General features: G+C 45.2%; 1 protein-coding gene across 1 annotated transcript in view; it reads left to right on the plus strand.

Moving 5' to 3' along the window:
• CFAP61 (cilia and flagella associated protein 61) overlaps positions 1-20,697 on the plus strand; it is a 295,349-nt gene that overhangs the window by 268,639 nt on the left and 6,013 nt on the right. The window contains exon 26 of the mRNA XM_045805725.2: positions 16,808-16,898. Within this exon, the coding sequence (XP_045661681.1) occupies positions 16,808-16,898 (91 nt within the window). The remainder of the gene's footprint in view (positions 1-16,807; positions 16,899-20,697) is intronic.

Consider the following 20,697-nt stretch of genomic DNA (forward strand, 5'->3'; position numbering starts at 1 on the left):
CCTCCTGACCCCAACACCCCTCAGTGCTTTGCTCCCCTCCTGCAGCAGGACAGAAACCTAACTTTGCTTTACAGTCACCGCGGGTTCCAGTGGGTATCAGCTGCTCAGAGCTCCTGGCTCCCTCCCTGTTTTCCTGGTGACTTCTTATAGCACTCGGTTCCAACCTCTCCCTCTGCTCCCGTCATCCCACCAGCCCCAGGGAATACTGGTGTCCCCTTGGTTTTGTCTTGTCATCTCCTTCTCAGGCCACCCCTTCTCTCCTGAGACCCCCATTCGCTCATTCTCCCCAACTGGACGTCAACACTTAAGTTGTCTGCAGGCACTTTGACCTCTGCCTCCTGTAAGAAACGGAAGGGGCTCATCCCCGTGGCCTCCACCCTGTCCTCCTCCCCTTCCTGGAGTCGGCTTCCCACCTGGCCTCCCAGAGCCAGGACCGGGGGCAGCAACATGCCCCCTTCCCTCCCATGCCTCCCCTCCTCCATCTCCCTCAACCCTTCTCTTTCACCATTACAGCTGCATTTGGCAAGCCCCTCGGCTTTGGGCTGTATCCCAGTCCAGTGTAGCAGATCGAAAACATAAATATGACGACTACACCCCTCCTTTGTTTGAAACATTTCCACGGCTCTGTATCATTTATGCAATAAAAGTCTAAGGCTCCTAGACAAGCGCTGGAATCTAGCCCCCAACTACAGCCTCCTGCATTGCATCTAAGTCAACGCAAACCATTGTCATGCCCTGACTCTCCTGCACCTGCACAGCTTCCTGCCTCTGCATTTCCCCGTGCTTTTCCTTCTGCCTGGAATACCCTAGGCAAACACCAGTCCCCTTCCGTGCTGCTGTAATCAGCTCCCTGCGGGTTATCACGGAGCTTTTCCATGCTCTCAGGCACTTGTCGCCCACTATTATCATTAAGTTTCGCACGTCCGTTGCCTCTTCTTGTCAGAGAGCCTCTGGCTATAAGGCTCATGGCATATTTGTCTTTACATTTGGAATATCTTCCATGGTAGGCATTCAGCAAATGCTTGTTTTTATTTTTTTTTCAACTCTAGGCCAGTGCTGTCCAGTAGAAATATAGTGTGAGGGGCACCTGGGTGGCTCAGTCCTTAAGCGTCTGCCTTCAGCTCAGGTCATGATCCCAGAGTACTGGAATTAAGCCCCACATTGGGCTCCCTGCTCAGTGGGAAGCCTGCTTCTCCGTCTCCCACTTCCCCTGCTTGTGTTCCCACTCTCTCTGTCAAATAAATAATTTAAAAATCTTTAAAAAAAAGAAAGAAAAAGAAATACAGTGTGAGCCATATATGTAATTTGAATTTTTTAGTAGTCACATGAAAATCATAAAGAGAAAAAGATGAAATTAATTTGATAATATATTTGTATTCAACTCAGTATATCCAAACTGTTGTCTTTTCAACATTTAAGCAATATAAACATATTGAGATATGGTATGTTCTCTCTTTATTTAATATTAAGTCTTAAAAACCCAGTGTCTCTTTTGCACTTATAGCACATCTCAGTTCAGACCAGCCACATTGCAAGTGCCCATAGCCACATGTGGCTGGTGGCTGGTGGCTCCTGGGCTGGGCAGCTTGGGTCTTGGCCATTGCTGCTCTGGACCTCTGCTTTCTTACCTACAAAACAGGAAGATCTCCAAGAACTGCAGTCTCATATCCCTTCCAGTTCTAAAAAGAGGGGGGGGGGGCGCTTCTGGTATTTCGTGATGAAGTGAAGACAATGTCTCCTCTCTGAGAGTGAAGAGTATCTTTCCACCAGCGACAAGATGGACCTGGCCATTTCCTTGTATTCCCCTGTCCCTTGTGCTCAGCGTGTGGTGTAAAAGCCCTCAGAAGTGTGGTCCAGCCATGGAATTCCTGTGGGCTCGGATCTGAAAACTTAACTCCTTCACCATTTCTTTACTAAGAGTAACACAATAAAGAGGCTGAACAATTAGCAATTTCTTTTGAATTTTTATTTCAAAATAATTTCAAACTTCCAAAAAGTTTACACAAATAGAGCAAAGTAAAAAGCTGCATAATCTTCACCTGGATTCCCTAATTGTTAACATTTTACTGTACTTGCTGTATCATTCTTTCTCTCCCTCTCTATCTTTACACACACACACACACACACACACACACACACACACAGACACACACACACTTTATGGATGGAAAGGCATATCTCTTTTCCTAATGTTTGAAAGTAGATTGCAGAGACACGATGCCCTCTAAATCCTTCAGTACGCACTTCCAAAGAATGTGACACCCTTCCATAACCATAGTACAATTGTCAGCATTTAAAAATGACATAAATACAGTATAAATGGACTTTTCGATCTTAGTCTTGCTAATTGTCCCACTGATACCTTCCCTCTGATCCAAGATCCCATAGGGTGTTAGTCGTTGTTTCTGCTGGACCGATTCCAATCCGGGACAGTTCCTGAGCCTTTTACCTTCACGAGCCTTCACCTGTGAAAAACACAGCCGGTCACTTTGTGTCTACCAGTTTGGGTCTGTCTGGTGTTCCCTTATGATTCCTGTCAGGTGATGCCTTCTTGGCAGAACCACAGGAGCGATGCTGTGTCCCTCTCCGGGCGTCCTCTCAAGAGGTACACGGTGTGGATCCTCCCTGTCACTGTACCGTTAACTGTGGCCCCGTGGTTGGGGTGGAGGCTGCAGGTTTCTCTGCTAGAAATGTAATATTTTTACTTTTGTAATCCATTAATGATATTTTGAGAGTACATAAAGATTCTATTGTTTTAATCTTCCTTTTTTCCACTAGTTTTTGCATCCATAAACAATTCTTGCTGGAAATAGCTGTTACTGTGTTGGTGCTATGGTGAGCTTTTGCAACTCCTTCATTCATTCTAGCCACTTAGCTCTTGACTGTCCCTTCTCCCCCATTTGTTTATTCACTTGTCCATAACAGTGTGGACTTATGGATTCTCATACTATCTCCCGGGTCATAATTCATTACCCTCATTATTGTGTGTGTGAGAAGTAAGAACTAGGAATAGGTGAGTTGTTTTTTTGTCTGTTGTTTAAGTAGGCTCTTTGCCCATTGTGGGGCTTGAACTCACAATCCTGAGATCAAGGGTCGCACATTCCACCAACTGAGCCAGCCAGGCACCCACTGTTTGCCAAATTTTAATACTTGATTCTTGGAAACTGCAAATCAGAAAACGTAAGAGTGACAAAGAAAGTGAAGGAACACTTTGTCGTTTGTCATTATATCTGGTAAAAGCCTCAGTTAAAAAAAAAACACATTAATTAGAAAAGCCTGTTACAAAAGGGAATTATTTTTTCAAAGACTTTTTATTTATTTATTAGAGAGAGCATGAGAGAGAGCACACAAGCAGGGCAGAGGGAGAAGCAGACTCCCCACTGAGGAGGGAGCCCAACACTGGGCTCGATCCCAGGACCCCGAGATCATGACCTGAGCTGAAGGCAGACGCTTAACCTACTGCGCCACCCAGGCACCCATGAAAGGGAATTATTTTAATCATGTATTAATTATTGAATGACTATAAACATGTATTAAACATGCTATATACTCTGTACCAATGAGTGATATTTCTACTAAGTGCTCTTTTAAAATTTAAAGGGCAATTAATTTAACCAAAGGAATAACGAGGCAGCAAAATGTCTTGCTTTTCTGGCGTTGGCTGGTTCTTGTGGCCTCGGTCTCACAAAAGGTAATTCCACCTGGTTCTTTGTTTCCCCCACCCTCGGACTTGTGGGGGCTTATATGTGCATATATACACTTTTTTTTTTCCTACAGAAAATAGATAGGAAATGGCCATGGTCATGAGCGTGGCTGAGTGGCTGAGTGGCCTAATGCTAGCCTGTGCTCTCTGCAGCCTAATTAAAGGAAAATGGTTGTGCTTTCTATGAAGAGAGACACAGAATAACAGGAGAGGGACACAGGAAGGGAAGCTGAGCACTAAGAGCTTTCCCTTTGCTGCAGAATTAAATGCTAACCTTGCCTCATACTCTTAGGCCTGAATTTATATAACAAATCAATGTAAATAGCTGGACAACTTCCAGGGCACTAGACTTATTGTGCAAATTCAATTAATGCAGCCCCTAATAAACCAGCGATGTGCAAGGAAATGCCACAGATGGAATAAAAGGCCAGAGACGTAGAGCTAGACAGCGTAGACTTGTCCCCATACTCTGACTCCGGGCACAGGCGTCGTCGTAAGGGACGACCAGACCCACTTGACCGCTGCGGCGAAAGGTCCGGGCAGACGCGTGGCCACTGTGCTTTCACTGGTAAACTTAAATAGAAGGACGATTCTCAAGTATATAAAAATTATATTCTTTCTACAAGAAGACAGGTTTGCTCTGGCAGGTCAGGCAAAAAGGCAGATAGGTCAGAAGAAAATCTGGCCCAGCTGGGCCTTTGATGCCTGTGCCTTAACCATGGCCCGTTCTCCCAGCCTCCATCCCGATATACACCCCCTGAGCCACTGGGTTAACCATTTTTGCCTTAATTGCATCACTTTTCAAAATAAACCAGCAAAAGCGAGGAACTCCATCTTTCCTCTTTTTATTTAATCTTCATCAGTTCAGACAAAAAACAATATATCGAGGCCTCAGTTTAACCATTTTTATGTTATTTTTATTGATTCCCACAGAGCTCGTTAGTGTGTGACAAAACATCCTGAAGGCTTGTTATGAAGTCTTACCTTCCGTGCAACCAAACTTAATTGCTGCCATAAAACTGCAGCTAAAATCCGTTTATGCAGACACCCTTGAAGGTAGGAAAAGACGTCCCTGAGGAGAAAAAAAACTGCAGAGTTACGCTAAAGAAAGACTCTCTTCCAAGTAAATAACAAACAGGAGTGCTTGTTTTAGTATTTCGTCTCTAATTCATACCAGAAAAGATCTGAGGTAGCCGACATACATATAAACAATAAGCTGTAAGTAAGAACAATCATCACAGCAGCACAATACATACGGAGCCCTTCCCCTGTGCCGGTCATAAAGCCAGCCTTGTTCCTGGATTGTCTTCTCGCGTTCTGATAGTAAGTCTCTGAAGTAAGGACCACCGTTATTCCCATTGTACAGCTATGAATACCGAGGCCGGGAGAGGTTAAAGCTAACTAGCTCCAGATTACATAAGCAAAAAGTGGCACAGCTGAGATGAAAAGAAAAAAGCATCAGGGCAATGGGGAACTAGGGGCAGGACAGCTGTGGGAGGCTGAGCTGCGGTACAAAAGCTGGGTATTCAAGCACAGGTCTTTATCTAGAAGATTCACATGCCTGGCTTTGAGCTCTGTCAAGGTCAAAATAAGGAGGGAAATCTCATCAGTGGTTGGATTTGTAAGGACCACAAGATAAATGCATTCCATTTTCTCAGGTGAAGCAGTTTCTCCTGGTGTAAGTATCCAGGATTCAGAAAAACAAATGGACAGCAGACAGATCTTTCAGATAACCCTCTATGAATAGTATTTCTGACAACCAGGACCCCAGTGGCAAGGGAGGCAGGGAATCTGTGCTCCGTCCCCCGCACCATCTGGGTGCTGACACTTTCTTACTCAGGACAAATGTGCTCTGGGAATCTGTGTTCTGTGAGACACAGTAAAGCCTAAGAAAAATTTGTGTTTGAGAGAGAGCATGGCCTCCCCACGTTGGTGTGGGGGTGCCAGGGCCCGTGGGCTGGTCAGGATCACCCTCCGGAGACAGTTCTGCATGTATCCGGCTCACAAATAAATCACGCTAGTTCCAATGGCCTGCAGCAGACAGCAGCCTCTGAGTGCTGAGCAGAGAAGCTGGGCAGGGCAGTGTTCTCCAGCACCTCTGCGGCCAGACGAGGGCTTCCAGAACACTGTAGGACACCAGGCTTGAAGCAGTGTTAGCTTCTGGTTCCTGGGTACATCAGGGTAGTTCGCACCACCTCTGTGCATCCCTGAGCTGACCAGCAGTAGGGGAGAGGTTGTTTACAAACCATTCAGGAGATGGCCGACTTCTGCCCAAGATTAGAATTCGGGTTTTAGTGCTAGTGCGTCGTAAACCATTTTTCCTTAGAGCAGTAAATACCCATAATAGGTTGAGGCCAGTTCCAGATTGTGACAACAAAACCATAGCCAATCTTTAGCAAGTGACAGTTATGACTGGTTATCAAATAACTAGTTGGTATTGCCTCCAAAATCATTAGTCTTACCTTTCCAGAAATGCCTCAAAGCAGGAAATTGACGAGATAGAGATTCTGGCAAACTCAAGTTAGACAGGAAATATTCATAATCAGACTTCCATTTTAGGCTTCAGGGCTTGTTTGATTGTTTTTGTCTTCTCCTGTGTAAACTCCACTGCCCCAGAAATGTGTAATTTAATTTCTGAGCAAAGCTAGGGTTAACTGGAAACACTTATTTGTTCCTATTATTATTTTTAAAAATTGTATTGAAATGCGCGAATCCACTTTCTTTCGTGGGCAGAATAAAATGACCGGAATACAATCTTGCAGTGTGAACACAAATTGTTCCCTGTTCTCTGCCTTGTAAACCAGCTTGGGCTAGATGGGGACGTGCAGGGGACCAGGGCTCTCCCATGGGCTTGGAGGTGGCAGTCACATATGGAAAACATTTTGTGTGGGATTTTTTCCGGATTGTTTAATTTCGGGACAGGCCTGAATGCAGAGTGATAAATATGTTCTAGTTCTGGGAACATCAACTAAACACATTCTCCTAATTTTCATGAACTTAACTGAAGAAAAGAATTTTGTTCAATGTAGATGCTATGGAGTCTTTGGCTATCTTAGAAGACAAAACATCCATTCTCTCACTCCTCTTCAGAGACAAGATCTTGATTTATAGGATGTTACATTGTACTTAAAAGAAATGACAGTGATTCCCAACCTCCCCTGAAGCCATGGAAGCCGTATGACCAAACTTTAGCCAGTAAGATATAAATAAAGGTGCTATGTGAGATTTCTAGGAATTGTCCCTAAAAGAGAGTGGAAGGGTCCTCTTTTTTTCTTTATCCATCTAAGAACATGTATATGATTACTGGAGCTCAGCAGCTATTTTGCGCCGTAAGGCCAAATGCCCTATGGATAGTACTGTGCTCTGATGTCTGTGGAACCAAAATGCCCATCCGGACACTCCACCTAGCCTTTCTTTGTGTGAAAAAAGTACTTATTTAAAAAATTACAACTGCAATCAAACCTAATCTTAGCTAATCTCAGGTTGGCAGGGGATACCAACGAAATGGGGGTGATTCAGAAAGTTGCTAGAAAGTCTCCAGAATGAGCATAAGGAAATGAGACTTGGTTGTGCAGTTATTCAGAGCATGAACTTTGAGGTCAAGCAAAACAGTTAGGACCCGGTCCATCCTCATTAGTTGTATGACCTTGGGCAAGGCATTTAACCTTTCCAAATCCATTTCTTCATCTATAAAATGGACTGGCAAGTCCCACTTTAGAGGATCGGAATTAGGATGAAGTGAGATCATGCACTTAAACTATTTAGCACAATGTCCGTGGGTTTATGTCCCCAGATGAATACAACAGCACCTTGTCATCAAGCTGTCATAAAAAATTACTTGTCTCAGAGCATAGTAAGCACCTGCCAGGTGGTATATAAGCTACCTTAGGCAGTAGACACACCTTATTAATTATGGAATAATTTTAATAAGAATTAGAAAAACTGTACAAGCATATCAAATCCATGATTTCGCAGATATCATGGCTTAGGACAAGGCAGAAGTAGTTATTTCTGTTTTTTTTTTTAAGGCTAATCAATCTAAAGAAAATTTTTGAAGTAATACATAATGTCCATGAAAAACTGATGGGTTTCCAAGTGACTGAAGGTTGGCAAACACCAGCCAAAGAGAGGTGAAATTAGAAATGCAGTGACAAAGACCTGAGGGCAAGCAGACAGCAGTTTCATCCTGCTGAGCCCCCCTCCAGGCTTTCCTTCCCATAATGTGCCCTTCCGTGGCCTGCACCCACCTCAGTTTCCCTGACACTACCCTCCCCGCCCCCATCCCTGCAGGGTGTGCTTCTGGGGCAGGGACCACATTTGCACGGTGGTTCTCTTGATGCCCGAAAAATGTCTGGCTGTGATTGATTAATGGCAAAGAATGACCCCTTCCTTGCCACTTTGTAGCCATAGAAGTCAGGAGCCCTAGAAGATACAGATGACAGAGAAAAGAGGGTAAAGTCCTCATGGGAGCACAGTGGGGAAGAAATGAGTAGTCAGTGAGGGGTGGTTGAGCCAGCAGAGAACAGAGAACCAGACGAAAACAGGTGCTAGAAATAAACGGTTTTGAAAAGCTTCATTGGACTTGTTGGATGGATGGATGGATGGATGGCTAGGTGGGTGGAGGGATGAATGGATGGGTGGGTGGGTGGCTAGGTAGGTGGATGGATGGATTAATGGATGGATGGTTGGATGGATGGATGGATGGATGGATGGAAGGAAGAAAAAAGGAAGCCAGGACATAACATGTTTTCTTAGCATCTATACCAGCAGGGAGAAGGAGACATGGGGCAGATGGCTTCCAAAAACATGTTTACAAACCTGCCTTCATCTCACCCAGACCCTTTCACCAGGCTTTGCACACCCACATGCCTTCTTTGGCCCACAGGTGTGCACTGATACCAGCCTGGCTGGTAATGACCGTGATGAGCCACAGGGCGCATCAATTGAGCTGATTGCTGCTGCATAATTATGAGGACCCAGCATTACCAAATATGATTTTTTAAGGAAACGCCCCAAGTCAAATTTCCAAATGTTGTTCAGTCCAAAGCAGCCCCGTCTGTAGGTCATGCCTAGCCCCTGGGTGTCTGGGTGCAGCCTCAATGATATACCCTGACATCTGTCACTTCATGCATTCTTGGACTGTAAATGGGAAAGACAAGCCCCACAAGCCAATGCTCCAGCCCACGCTACCACAAGGCTGAGATTCACTGTGGGCATGACCTACAACCAGGCATTGTGGCAAGTGTCTATCTTCCGCCTTGAATCTAAGATGCTGTCGGTATGAGAAAGGACTTGGACGGTAAGAACTTCATTCTCTCAGGAAAGCCTGCAGCACTCCCCCCCGCCCCCCCCCCCCCCGCCAGTGCTGTTTTCCACCGAGAGAAAAGGCAACTGTTAACTGTTAGGTGAGTTTCCGGCTTGAGCAAACCTCTGTGCAGGTGTGGATGGCAGCTGGAGATCCTCTTGAGGAGTCTAAAAGCGAAAACTATTATCACTCCAGGATAAAATTAGAACAATTTTCATTTAAAAAAAGAAAGAAAGAAAGAAAGAAAGAAAGTTATGTGTTTCTTTTCTGCCCACCTGCCTCCTTTTTTCTAACTATTGCTTAGTTGTGCCATTTCACCTTGCACCTCTGAGGGCAGGGAGTGCAGCCTAGCTCTTTGGCAACTCTACTTTCCTCCCCGCCTGCCAGCTAAGATCCAGGACTTGAAAGAAAACACCCTTTACCCACTGTATTCTTTTCCCTTAGACACATGGGCCTTTTTCCTAAGGTCAACGAATTCGGCTTCCTCCAGCCTGTCTTGTGGGGTCCTTTTCTCAGCATTTGGTGTGGCCAATGGCTCAGCTAGTTACCAGACCCCCACCAAGCTTGTATGATTTTGTCGATAAAATTGACTGATTGACCAGATGAGGATGAGCTCTGGAGAAGTCTGATCAATTGCTTAATGATTGGGCCATATTGACCAGGAATGGTTAATTGAGTTCCACAAGTCAACATTCCCCGGAAATTCTGAGAAAAGTGTATCATTTGCAAAAGTGATGGAGAATTTAAGTCCCCCCCCAAAGAACCCAGGCCAGCCATTGGCAGACTGAATAGAGACAGTGGTGTCTTCTGTTTGGGCCCTGGAGAGTTTGTGTAAACTATTTCTCACGGCTAGATCTGTGTGTGGAAATGATTTGTGTGATATTAACACCCAAAGCCACACAGCCACCAAGAGGTCACATTGCTGCCATGTTCTTACCCAACATTCTCTCCTGAAGATTTCTAGGCAGCCAGCTATGAAGGTTACCTAGTGGCTCTGGTTAGTCTTCCCTTTTTGAACATAAATTGGGGAAGAAGTTAATATTTTCTTGTTTTTAAAAATTCAGTATTGGGGGCGCCTGGGTGGCTCAGTCAGTTAAGCAGGTGACTCTTGATTTTGGCTTGGGTCATGATCTCAGCCTCGTGGGATCAAGCCCCACATCCAGCTCTGCGCTGAAGCATGGAGCCTGCTTGAGATTCTCTCTCTCCCTCTGCCCCTTCCCCCCACTCGCTCTTGCTCACTCTCTGTCAAAAACATTTAATATTCATGGAAATATAAGTTTCCCAAAAGCTTATCACTAATGCTGAGTATCCACAGCACTTGGGGCGGCCAGTGCCGACCTGACCACAGCCTTGGCAAGGACTCCAGATGTTCCTCTTCTTTCTGTGGAGAAGGAAAGAAACCAAACTGTAGAATTGCTTCAGTTTATGGGGAGAACATTAGACCTACATCTTTTCATAAAGCAAAACTTCTAACAACTTTCTATCAAAAGGAGATTGGGTTGGTTTGACTCAGAGTGTTCTTATCAGTTGCAAAATGAGTTTGGTTACATTCAGAGCTTTTCTAATTTTAATAATGAAGTCTGCCATGTATTTAGGATGGTTTAAAGGAAGCCCACAGGGATCTGTGCCACCCTAAACCTCCTCTTACCTAAACGGGGTCCTAGGAGCAGGTGCAGAGGCTCTCCAGGGAGAGGAGGGAGGGCAGCCTGAGTCGGACCCCTGCTCTCACCTGCAGGTGTCTTCAGGAGCTTGGGCCCCACCTCCTCCCTCCGTCTCCTAGGGACCAGTCTGTGCCAGATGCTGTGGGGACCCAGAGCCCACAGTGAGTAAGAGAAAGGGACGAGTGCCAGGTTAGCTTTCCTGTAAGGTCAGAACTACCCCAGGCAGCAAAAACGGCACAGAGAAAGTGAGTGGAAGCCCTTAGGCCAGGAATTAGTTTCCAGAAGGAGGCTTGTGTTGGGCTCAAGCGTTGGACAGTACTAGGGAAGATGCAGGCTTGGAAAAGGCTGCTCTGGGCTGCAGAAATGGCACAGAGCCCATCAGGCAGGAAGGCCAGAGTGGGAGGTATATGGAGGGGGCTGGAGGGAGTGAGAATCTTAGACCCTCCACAGAGAGGAGGCAACAAAGGAAGCATCGGGCAATTGAGGTGCAGTCTGGAGTGGGAAGAAGCCTGAGCTAGAAAGAGACTCTGAGAGTGTGCCCTCAAGCTGCCTGTCAGTTCCCCACCCCTACTCGCCTTGAGCTCCTCCTCCCCACCCCCAGCGTGCAGAGGAGGGATGCCCAGAAGTTCTGCAGCCCAAGGCCAGTGTGGAGAGGGAGTTGACCATGGCTTTCCAGCCCCCATGCAGCTGAAGGGGTCAGTGTAGGAAGTGCTCAGCTGGGTACCCCTGTCATTAGGGTTGGCGTTGTCCTTCCCACAGGAGATGGAAGAAGAAACATAATGCGCACCCATTTCATTCTTTTCCATAATGGGATTGAATTGGCCTTCTTTGAATAAAAACATTAGCACCTGCTGGAAGGAATCAGTAATCAGATTGCCGGCCATTGGGATGCTTTTGCCCACCTGGGACACTCTTCTCTGACTAGGGTGTGCAAATTAACATTCTCAGCATCCTTCAACCACGACAAATCAGGTTCGGAAATTCGCGGTGAACAAACCTCACTGCAGCTTTACACATGTGCTTGGTTTGGTCTGGTCACAGGGCACATGGATTTTTAGCAAGTAGATTATAATGCCTACATTTAAAAATTTCCCCTAAGAAGTATAGCCCCCTACACATTATAGAAAATAGATATCCAAATAGCTTTCCTCCGAGCTGATGCCCACATCCAGCACTTTAGAAAACTCAAGCCACATAGCTGTTGGTCTGAGGGGCGGCTGGCAAGTTTGAGGGCCTTGTGTTCTGTAGCAGGAGAATATGGCTCTATTTCAGATGGAAATACTGGAATATAGGGTTATTAAAAATTTTTGTAAAATTGTTACACAGCCCCATTTTCTCTACAAGTCAATTTCCTAAAATGTTACTTTGCCCGTGGTTCAGAGGGAGGGAGGGATGAGTAGACAGAGCACAGGGGCTTTTTAGGGCAGTGAAACTCTCCATACGACACCGCAGTGGCGGCTACATGACACGATGCATTTGTCAAACCCACAGAATGTGCAACACGATAGAAAAATGAACCTCAGTGTAACCTATCGACTTTAGTTAAGAACAATGTATCCATACTGGTTCATTGATTAGAACAAATTGGAACAAATGTGCAAGGGGTTAATAGGAGAAACTGAGGGTGGGAGCCAATGTATGGGAACTCTGTATTTCTGCTCCCATTTTTTCTGTACACCTAAATCTGCTCTAAAAAGAAAATGTATTAATTTTAAAAAGTTAATGTGCCAGAAGCAAACAAGGTCTGGGGACTGGGGAAGTAACTTACAGACAGGGACAGAGCTACTTGGGGCTTTGAATGGTAAATGACCAAGGACCACCACCCAGAGCATGAACAAAGGGATGGGTGTCCTCATCGTAGTGGCTGCTCTGAGGTCATCCCTACCAGAACAAGCAGTTTCTTTTTTTTTTTTTTTAAGATTTTATTTATTTATTCGACAGAGATAGAGACAGCCAGCGAGAGAGAGAACACAAGCAGGGGGAGTGGGAGAGGAAGAAGCAGGCTCGTAGTGGAGGAGCCTGATGTGGGGCTCGATCCCATAACGCCGGGATCACGCCCTGAGCCGAAGGCAGACGCTTAACCGCTGTGCCACCCAGGCGCCCCAGAACAAGCAGTTTCTGTAAGAACTGGGGAAGAACCCTGCAAATGAGATTCTTCTCTGGGTAGATTTTTGAGTACATTTTTTTTTTTCCTCTTCATCAAAGGGACCCCGTCCTTTTCCCCACTAAAACACCTTATTTCTAACGCCTGCCCTACAAAATAGCAGCTACTTCATCTGACAGTGGAGATGTTGCTAATTATCTGCCCACTCAAGAGCCTGACCTGAATCCTAATTTAAACAGAGCAGACGGAGGGCATCTTGGAAACTGTAGATTATTTGCTAGTCATTTTCTTCCTAAATTCCATTCTGTTCTACATGCCATTTGATCAGAGTTGCAATCAGAATAGATGACCTTTCATGATCTCAGCGTCCTGTGATCGAGTCCTGCGTCCAGCTCCCTGCTCAGCAGGAAATCTGCTTCTTCCTCTGCCTCTCTCTCCCCTGCTCGAGCGCATGCTCTCTCTCTCTCAAATAAATAAATAAAACCTTAAAAAAAAAAAAAAAAGAATGGATGACCTTCCAGTGGGACTTCTGTTCAGGGATTCACTGGAGTCTGAAATCATTTTACCCCGGCAAAGGGTGTCATTGTATGCGTTTTAGCTTGATCAGGCTGTGAGCAATCTGATGTTGCAGACAGGTGTGCAGAAGCTGGTTTCCAGGCAGGGCAGGTGCCCACACACTCCTCTTGCTGGTGCACCAGCTCTCCACCCCCCACCCCCCCGCTGTGGGAGCCTTAGCATTTCATGACCCTGGTTTCAGTCGCTCCTAGGGGCGGCCACTGAAGCTGCACTAAAACCGAGAAGGAGCCTTCGGAAGTCAGCCTGCCGGTTTGGCTTCTAGGGTGTCTCTTTTCATTACTACACTTTGCTTTAATGGAACCCAGGAGTTCTTTCTGAAGAGAGAAAGCAAAGGGGCGCCTGGGTGGCACAGCGGTTAAGCATCTGCCTTCGGCTCAGGGTGTGATCCCAGCGATCTGGGATCGAGCCCCGCATCAGGCTCTTCTGCTATGAACCTGCTTCTTCCTCTCCCACTCCCCCTGCTTGTGTTCCCTCTCTCGCTGGCTGTCTCTCTCTCTGTCAAATGGATAAATAAAATCTTAAGAAAAAAAAAAGAGAGAGAAAGCAAAGCCAAATAGAGTTCTAGAAACCTTTCTCTTTTGTAAGTAAAAATGGCTGCCACAGATGAATTCCGGGAATGTAGGCAACAAATAGTTTGCTCAGAGATTGTCACCTTCTGGACGAGAGTCCCAAAATGTTTTCCCACAGGAGACAATGGTAGGAAGTGTGAGAGAAATAAGATTTCAGGACTCCCAGATCACTGGTGTGCAAGCCGTTCAGGGTACTGTGATGAGAATACAGGTGATCAAATACTCAGGTGCCCTTTCGGCTGGGCACTGGTGGGAGAGGCGTGGAGAGTTTCAAAGGCAGCAAAAGAAAAAAATTACAAAAACATCCAACTCCCTCTTCATGCTCCCCCCCCCCATCCGCCCTCCACCCCTCCAGGCACTGTGCAGAGGGGTTTAGCAACTATATTTTCAGAAGATTAAGGGTCACTTGTTTCTCCAGCCATCAGCATTCGGCTTTGTGGACGGGGGCTAAGGGACAGTGGGCAGGCCGTGACCTTCGGGAAGTGGGGTTTCCCCAGAGATCCCTCTGTGAAGCAGACGACGGGGAGGGCAGGGAGTGAAGACTGCCTGAACCTGGAACCGTACCTGGGTTTTGGGAGCAGGGCCATGCTGGGGCGAGGAAGACAGACTGAGATTGTGGCACCTAGAAGGATATGGCTGAAACCAAGAGGGTGGGAACTTCCTCAGGCTTGTTTGTGGCGGGGCTTAGCGAGACCACCCTGAGACCCTGGTTTCACCTACGGCTTTCCCTCTCTTCCCATTGAGGCTCCCTTTTTCATAATACTGCCCGTCTTGGGGCACTTTGCAGAGTTTTGTCACCTGTTTATTTAGCAGAACTTGACTCTAACGACAGACCGATCAGGGCCAGGCAGTGTAGAATGTACACAGTGCCATGTGCATCCACTCATTTGTGAAGACCTATGAGATGCCTGTTGCTTGCAGAGGCTGCGTTAGATGGCCATGGAGTGATTCCAGTGGTCCCTCCTTACCTGAGGGAAGTATCTTCCAAGACCCCCAGTGGATGCCTAAAACCACGGGTAGAACTGAGCCGTGTATGTACGGGTTTTTTCTGCGCATACATACCTACAATGAAGTTTCACTTATAAACAAGGCACAGTAAGAGATTAACAACAATGACCAATGAGAATATAGAACAATTATAGCCATATACTTAATAAGAGGTATGTGCATGTGGTCTCTGTCAAAATACCTCATCGCACTCGTCCTTATGTACATTATCTTGTGAGGATGGGAGATGCCCACAGGACGAGGTGAAACAAGGTGAATGATGCAGGCATTGCGACATAGTGTGAGGCTACTACTGACCTTCTGCTGATACGTCAGGAGGGGTATCACCTGTTTCCTGACTGCGGTTGACCGCGGGGTAACTGAAACCACAGAAAGCGAAGTTGCGGATAAGGGAGGAGCTACTGTCCTCTACAGCCCTGCCTCTAAGAGCACCCTGCCCGCCCATCCCCTTGCTGAGCTCTCCCGCTTCCCCTCTTCTCTCCACTCCGCCTCCCTGAGTGCTCGGCGCACACACTCCTGCCTCCAGGCCTTTGCACCTGCTGTTCCCTCTCTCAGGAAGGCTCTTCCCCCAGATCTCTAGGTGGCTCCCTCTCTCCCTCCCCTCAGTTCTTTACTCCCTGAGCCTTCCTTTGGCCTCCCTCATCGTTGCCTGGCTTGTGTTTTTCTCCTAAGCAGTTCTCGTTATCCAATGCACTGTATATTTACTTATTTACCACTTGAATATCAGCTTCACCGGCAGGATGTGTGTCTGTTTTGGTTCCTACTGTTTCCCCTGCACCCAGAACAGTGCTGGGCACATAATGAATGTTCAGTAAGTATTAGTGGGATTAATAGTTGAACGGATCACAACAAAGGAATTAATTTAGCATGAAATTCGGTCATACTCTGGTGAAGCAAATAGGTGATAGGGAATAACTGATAAAGCTGAGTGCCATGCTGAGTGTAGCACAGACTCTTGTCATTATACTTGTCCTTTAAGGCTTCAGAGGTCGCTGGGACTCGTCACCTCCTTCTCTAAGAATTAACTTTAAGTCTGGGAAATCAGAAGGTGCTCGTCAGCACGTGGACAACAGTTTTTTCTTCCCCTGGGCACACACATGGCACGCATCAGCAGTAACGGGAGAAAACAGTGAAACCACATGATCCGCGTGTCCCCTGTGCCGAAGAATTGATGTTTCCGGTTTCTAGACACTTGGCATTAAAATAAAATAAGAGTTAAGATACCAATAAATGTTCTTGGTCCTCCAAGAATGCATCAGATTTTCAGCGAGATCACCTGGAAATAATGGAGGGCCTTATTGTTCTCCGTGTAAGAAAGCATTTATTCAAACAGTTTTCAGTGAAGAGTTAACCAATATAAACACCAAAAGAGCTGCTCTCCTAAAAAGAGATTCAATTAAGCATCAGTGCAATTGTACGGAGACCATGCTGAACACCGAGGTGGCCTGTTTTTCTGGTCATTATTAATCCAGAAACCTTAATGATGCACAACGTTTGTGTTATTGTCTACCCAAATGTAATTTGTTTATGTAGCAGTTCAGTTAATCCTGCAATCTGTTTTTCTCAAATGAGGGCAGATAATGGAGACACCGTTCTTTACAAGTCTTCAGGCTTTTAAATTCTGATAAAATCAGGATTCTTCACTGGGTCTTGCCCCAGCTCTGAATTAAACCACTTTAAATGTAATTATGGAACCTGGCCTTACATCAGGAACATCCATTTAAAAAATTGATTGGCCAGGCTGTTCCACGAGGCATTTTATGAGCAAACGATTGCAAAGGGGCCAGAACTGTAATTTATAAAGGCAAAAAAGCAGGTAAATACTTTATTAGTGGTAATGAGAGGGTTTCCAGCTAACTGAATCTTTTCTTTCCTCCCTAGCTACTTCATGGAGCCATGGTGCATGGCCCTCTTTCACGATCGTTTTATTGATCTAAGGAAAGAGTTACGCCAGATCTTGACCTCCAAGGAGGTAAGAGTGATTAATAGATATGTGAGTTATTCCTTGGAAATTACAAGCTGTTTATAGTCGTTGATCATTTAGACTTTTCTCTACATTCCCCCTTTTGGTTTTACTTTTAACCAACTAGACTTCCTATAAACAGGCTATGGAGTATCCGAACACAGTGATAATTTGAGAAAAGTGGATTATTTAAATCCTTTTGTGACAAGCAGATTTCTTTTTCCTTTTTACACATAACTGTATTTCCATTATCAGCTAACAGGCAGTGTCCACTGGAAACTGGCTAAAACTGAGTTTTAGCCACTTATTCTCAAGAATGAACACTGCATCCCTTTAGCGTCTGCTCATACTTGCCAGCCATTCCCTAAACATGTGTGTGCGCGCGTGTGTGTGTGTGTGTGTGTATGCACGCGTGTGTTGTTATAAAAATGTAAAGGGAAGACATAAGATGTCCAAACACACCCCTTTAAGAACCGAAACTTCTTTCTCAAAGTGATAGAGAATTAACTGGAAGTTAGGCTACATTTCCCAAAGTCTCCATGCTCCGCAAGAAATTTGACTCTGCAGTGTAAATCGGAAAATGTTTGTGAAACTTTAAATTAAATTCTTTCATTCAACACTAGAGTCCTTACCGGAGCTGTGGAACGTTAGCATCTATGCTCAAAAAGTGGTCAGATATCCATCCTAGTTTCTCCCTTGCTCTACTCGGACAAGGGCTGGGGCACAGCTTAGTTTCACTGTGTTTTACTGTCTAAGTGGTCAAGTCCTGCGACTCTGTTATCACTTCCACTTGAGAGTACCCATGCCCCTCGAAGGTTCCCGTGGTGTGGGCTGCCATGCTGGGCAGCACAGATACAGATCATGTGTGGAGTCCCTACAACATGCACCACCTCGCTTAACCATAACAAGAGCCATTCAGGACACACTACTGTCCTAGTTTTGACTTTACCAATGAGGAGAGACTAAAGCCGAAAGATTTTAAAGGACCTGCCATGGATTACACAGCTAGTCTGTGGCCAGCAAGCTTCAAATTCAAGGATCTCTCACTCTGAAGCCAGGAACATAGGCACTGAGCCATATGGACTAAACTGCATGGCTTGGTACCTTCTCTTCATTGCCTGCCCCCTTTCCAGTTTTATGCCTGGGGTCCAAGATTGGAAATTGAAATAATTTTACTAATCCAAAACAGATTCAGATTGGGAAAAATAGGCTTAAAATGTAAACCAAACTCATTTGTCTTTAGAATCCACACAGATAGGAACCAGGCAGGTAAAGGTACATGAGGGAGGCGGAGGGGACTGTGACCATGCAAAGGTCATCCACTGCTAATGCCACTCATACTTGAATTAAATGCTACAGTCAAACAGGGCCCTGCAGTTCATTCTAAAAGCGGGAGTGAGTCAGTTTAGGTTGAAACATGAGCTCGAGTTGTAAGCTTGGCGCTTACTGCATTTCACTCAACTCCTTAGGGCCCACTCTTCCTCTTAAAATGTATTCTGTAGCTCATTACTGCACCATAGTAAAGACTCATTCATTTTCTAGTTATCCCATCAAAACTCTGTGCCTAAATCCTTCTAAACCCCAGAATCAAGCTCCTCAGTTAATATTTTGTACAGAACCATGGGGTTTTAGGTGCCAAGCTTAAAAGGGAGGCTTTCCTCTTACCCTTCCAAGTAAACTACCAAACCCAACAATAATCGCTTTGCATGGCCCTCACCAAGACACTCTCAACCTTTTATCCATGAACAGACATTTGCTCTGGGTCAGTTCATTGTGTGTGAAGTCACCATGGAAAACAGGCCCTTTTAGTAGACCTGAAGGGACCACGAACATTTGTGGAAGACACACTAAGGGCTCCTTCACCATTCTTGTGGCTTTTCTAGATTTCCAGAAAGTGAAACCTCTGGAAGAAAAGCCTCCACTGGGGGCTTGCTCTGCTTTGTGCATTTAAATCTGTCAAGTAGGCAAGGCTGCAGGAAGAGGTGGAACACACAGTGGTGTCTGCCTCTAACTTAGATCCCTGCGGGGCAGGGACCACCTGTTCCCATCTCAGAGAGCTGTGGGAGGGGTGAAGAGGGAATGTGTGCAAGTAAATGGCACAGAAGAACAGCTCCCAGTAAGTGCCAGCCCCCACAAGTAACGGTGTTGGAGACCGGCTGGCAGTGGAAACAGTACTCGTATAAGCAGGTACTCAGGAGTTCATTTAAGAGTCTGGCAATAGGAAAATAAAGGGGATAGCCTTCACTAAAGAATAATGGTAGTTCTTTTTCTCAAATATTGAGATGATGTCACCCATTTCATTTCACTTTCCAGTTGTCTTTAGGAAAGTACAGCAGTCCAATCCCATTAACTATGATATCCCATAGCTCTCCCTCCACATGAAGAGAAAGAAATAAAAGACTATTATCTTTGACTGTTATTATAAGCCATCTCAAATTCATGTATCATTTATTTTTAAAACAAGCTCATTGTAAGACTTTACACATCCTTTCATGGAAGTAAAGAGGAACAGATTATAAATCCACTGGCACTGCATTTAGCTGGGATTTAAGCCAAAGCATCATTGACCAAAGTGAAATTATGTATAGTTAAGATTATTCTTCAAAAAGATAACAACTATAAACATATATGCACCTAAAACAAGACCCCACTACCTATAAAGCAAAAGTTGATAGAACTGAAAGAAGAAATGGTTCTAAAATAAGACCTGGGCTGTGATCACGAAGGCAGCATGGTACTGGCACAAAAACAGACACATAGACCAATGGAACAAAATAGAGACCCCAGAAATGGACCCTCGGCTCTATGGGCAACTAATCTTTGACAAAGCAGGGAAAAACATCCAGTGGAAAAAAGGCAGTCTCTTCAATAAATGGTGCTGGGAAAATTGGACAGCTACATGCAGAAGAATGAAACTTGACCACTCTCTCACACCATACACAAAGATAAACTCCAAATGGATGAAAGACTTCGATGTGAGACAGGAATCCATCAAAATCCTAGAGGAGAACACAGGCTGTAACCTCTTTGACATCGGCCATGGCAACTTTTTTCATGACACATCTCCAAAGGCAAGAGAAACAAAAGAAAAAAAGAACTTGTGGGACTTCATCAAGATAAAATCTTCTGTACAGCCAAGGAAAACAGTCAAAAAAAAACTAAGAGGCAGCCCACGGAATGGGAGAAGATATTTGCAAATGACACTACAGATAAAAGAGTGGTATCCAAGATCTACAAATAACTTCTCAAACTCAATACATGTGAAACAAATAATCAAATCAAAAATGGGCAGAAGATATGAACAGACACTTTTCCAATGAAGACATATAAATGGCTAACAGACACATGAAAAAATGTTCAAAATCATTAGCCATCAGGGAAATTAAAATCAAAACCACCTTGAGATACCAACTTACGCCAGTTAGAATGGTAAAAATTGACAAGGCAGGAAGCAACAAATGTTGGAGAGGATGTGGAGAAAGGGGATCCCTCTTACACTGTTGGTGGGAATGCAAGTTGGTACAGCCACTTTGGAAAACAGTGTGGAGGTCCTTTAAAAAGTTAAAAATGGAGCTACCCTATGATACAGACGTAGTGAAGAGAAGGGTCATATGCACGCCAATGTTCATAGCAGCTTTGTCCACAATAGCTAAATTGTGGAAGGAGCCCAGATGCCCTTCAACAGATGAATGGACTAAGAAGATGTGGTTCATATACACAATGGAATATTACTCAACCATCAAAAAGAACGATTACCCAACATTTGCAGCAACATGGACGGGACTGGAGGAGATTATGCTAAGTGAAA

The sequence above is a fragment of the Ursus americanus genome, chromosome 22, assembly GCF_024610735.1.
Source record: "Ursus americanus isolate L20-20 chromosome 22, mUrsAme1.1.p, whole genome shotgun sequence".
In the NCBI taxonomy this organism is placed as follows: domain Eukaryota; kingdom Metazoa; phylum Chordata; class Mammalia; order Carnivora; family Ursidae; genus Ursus; species Ursus americanus.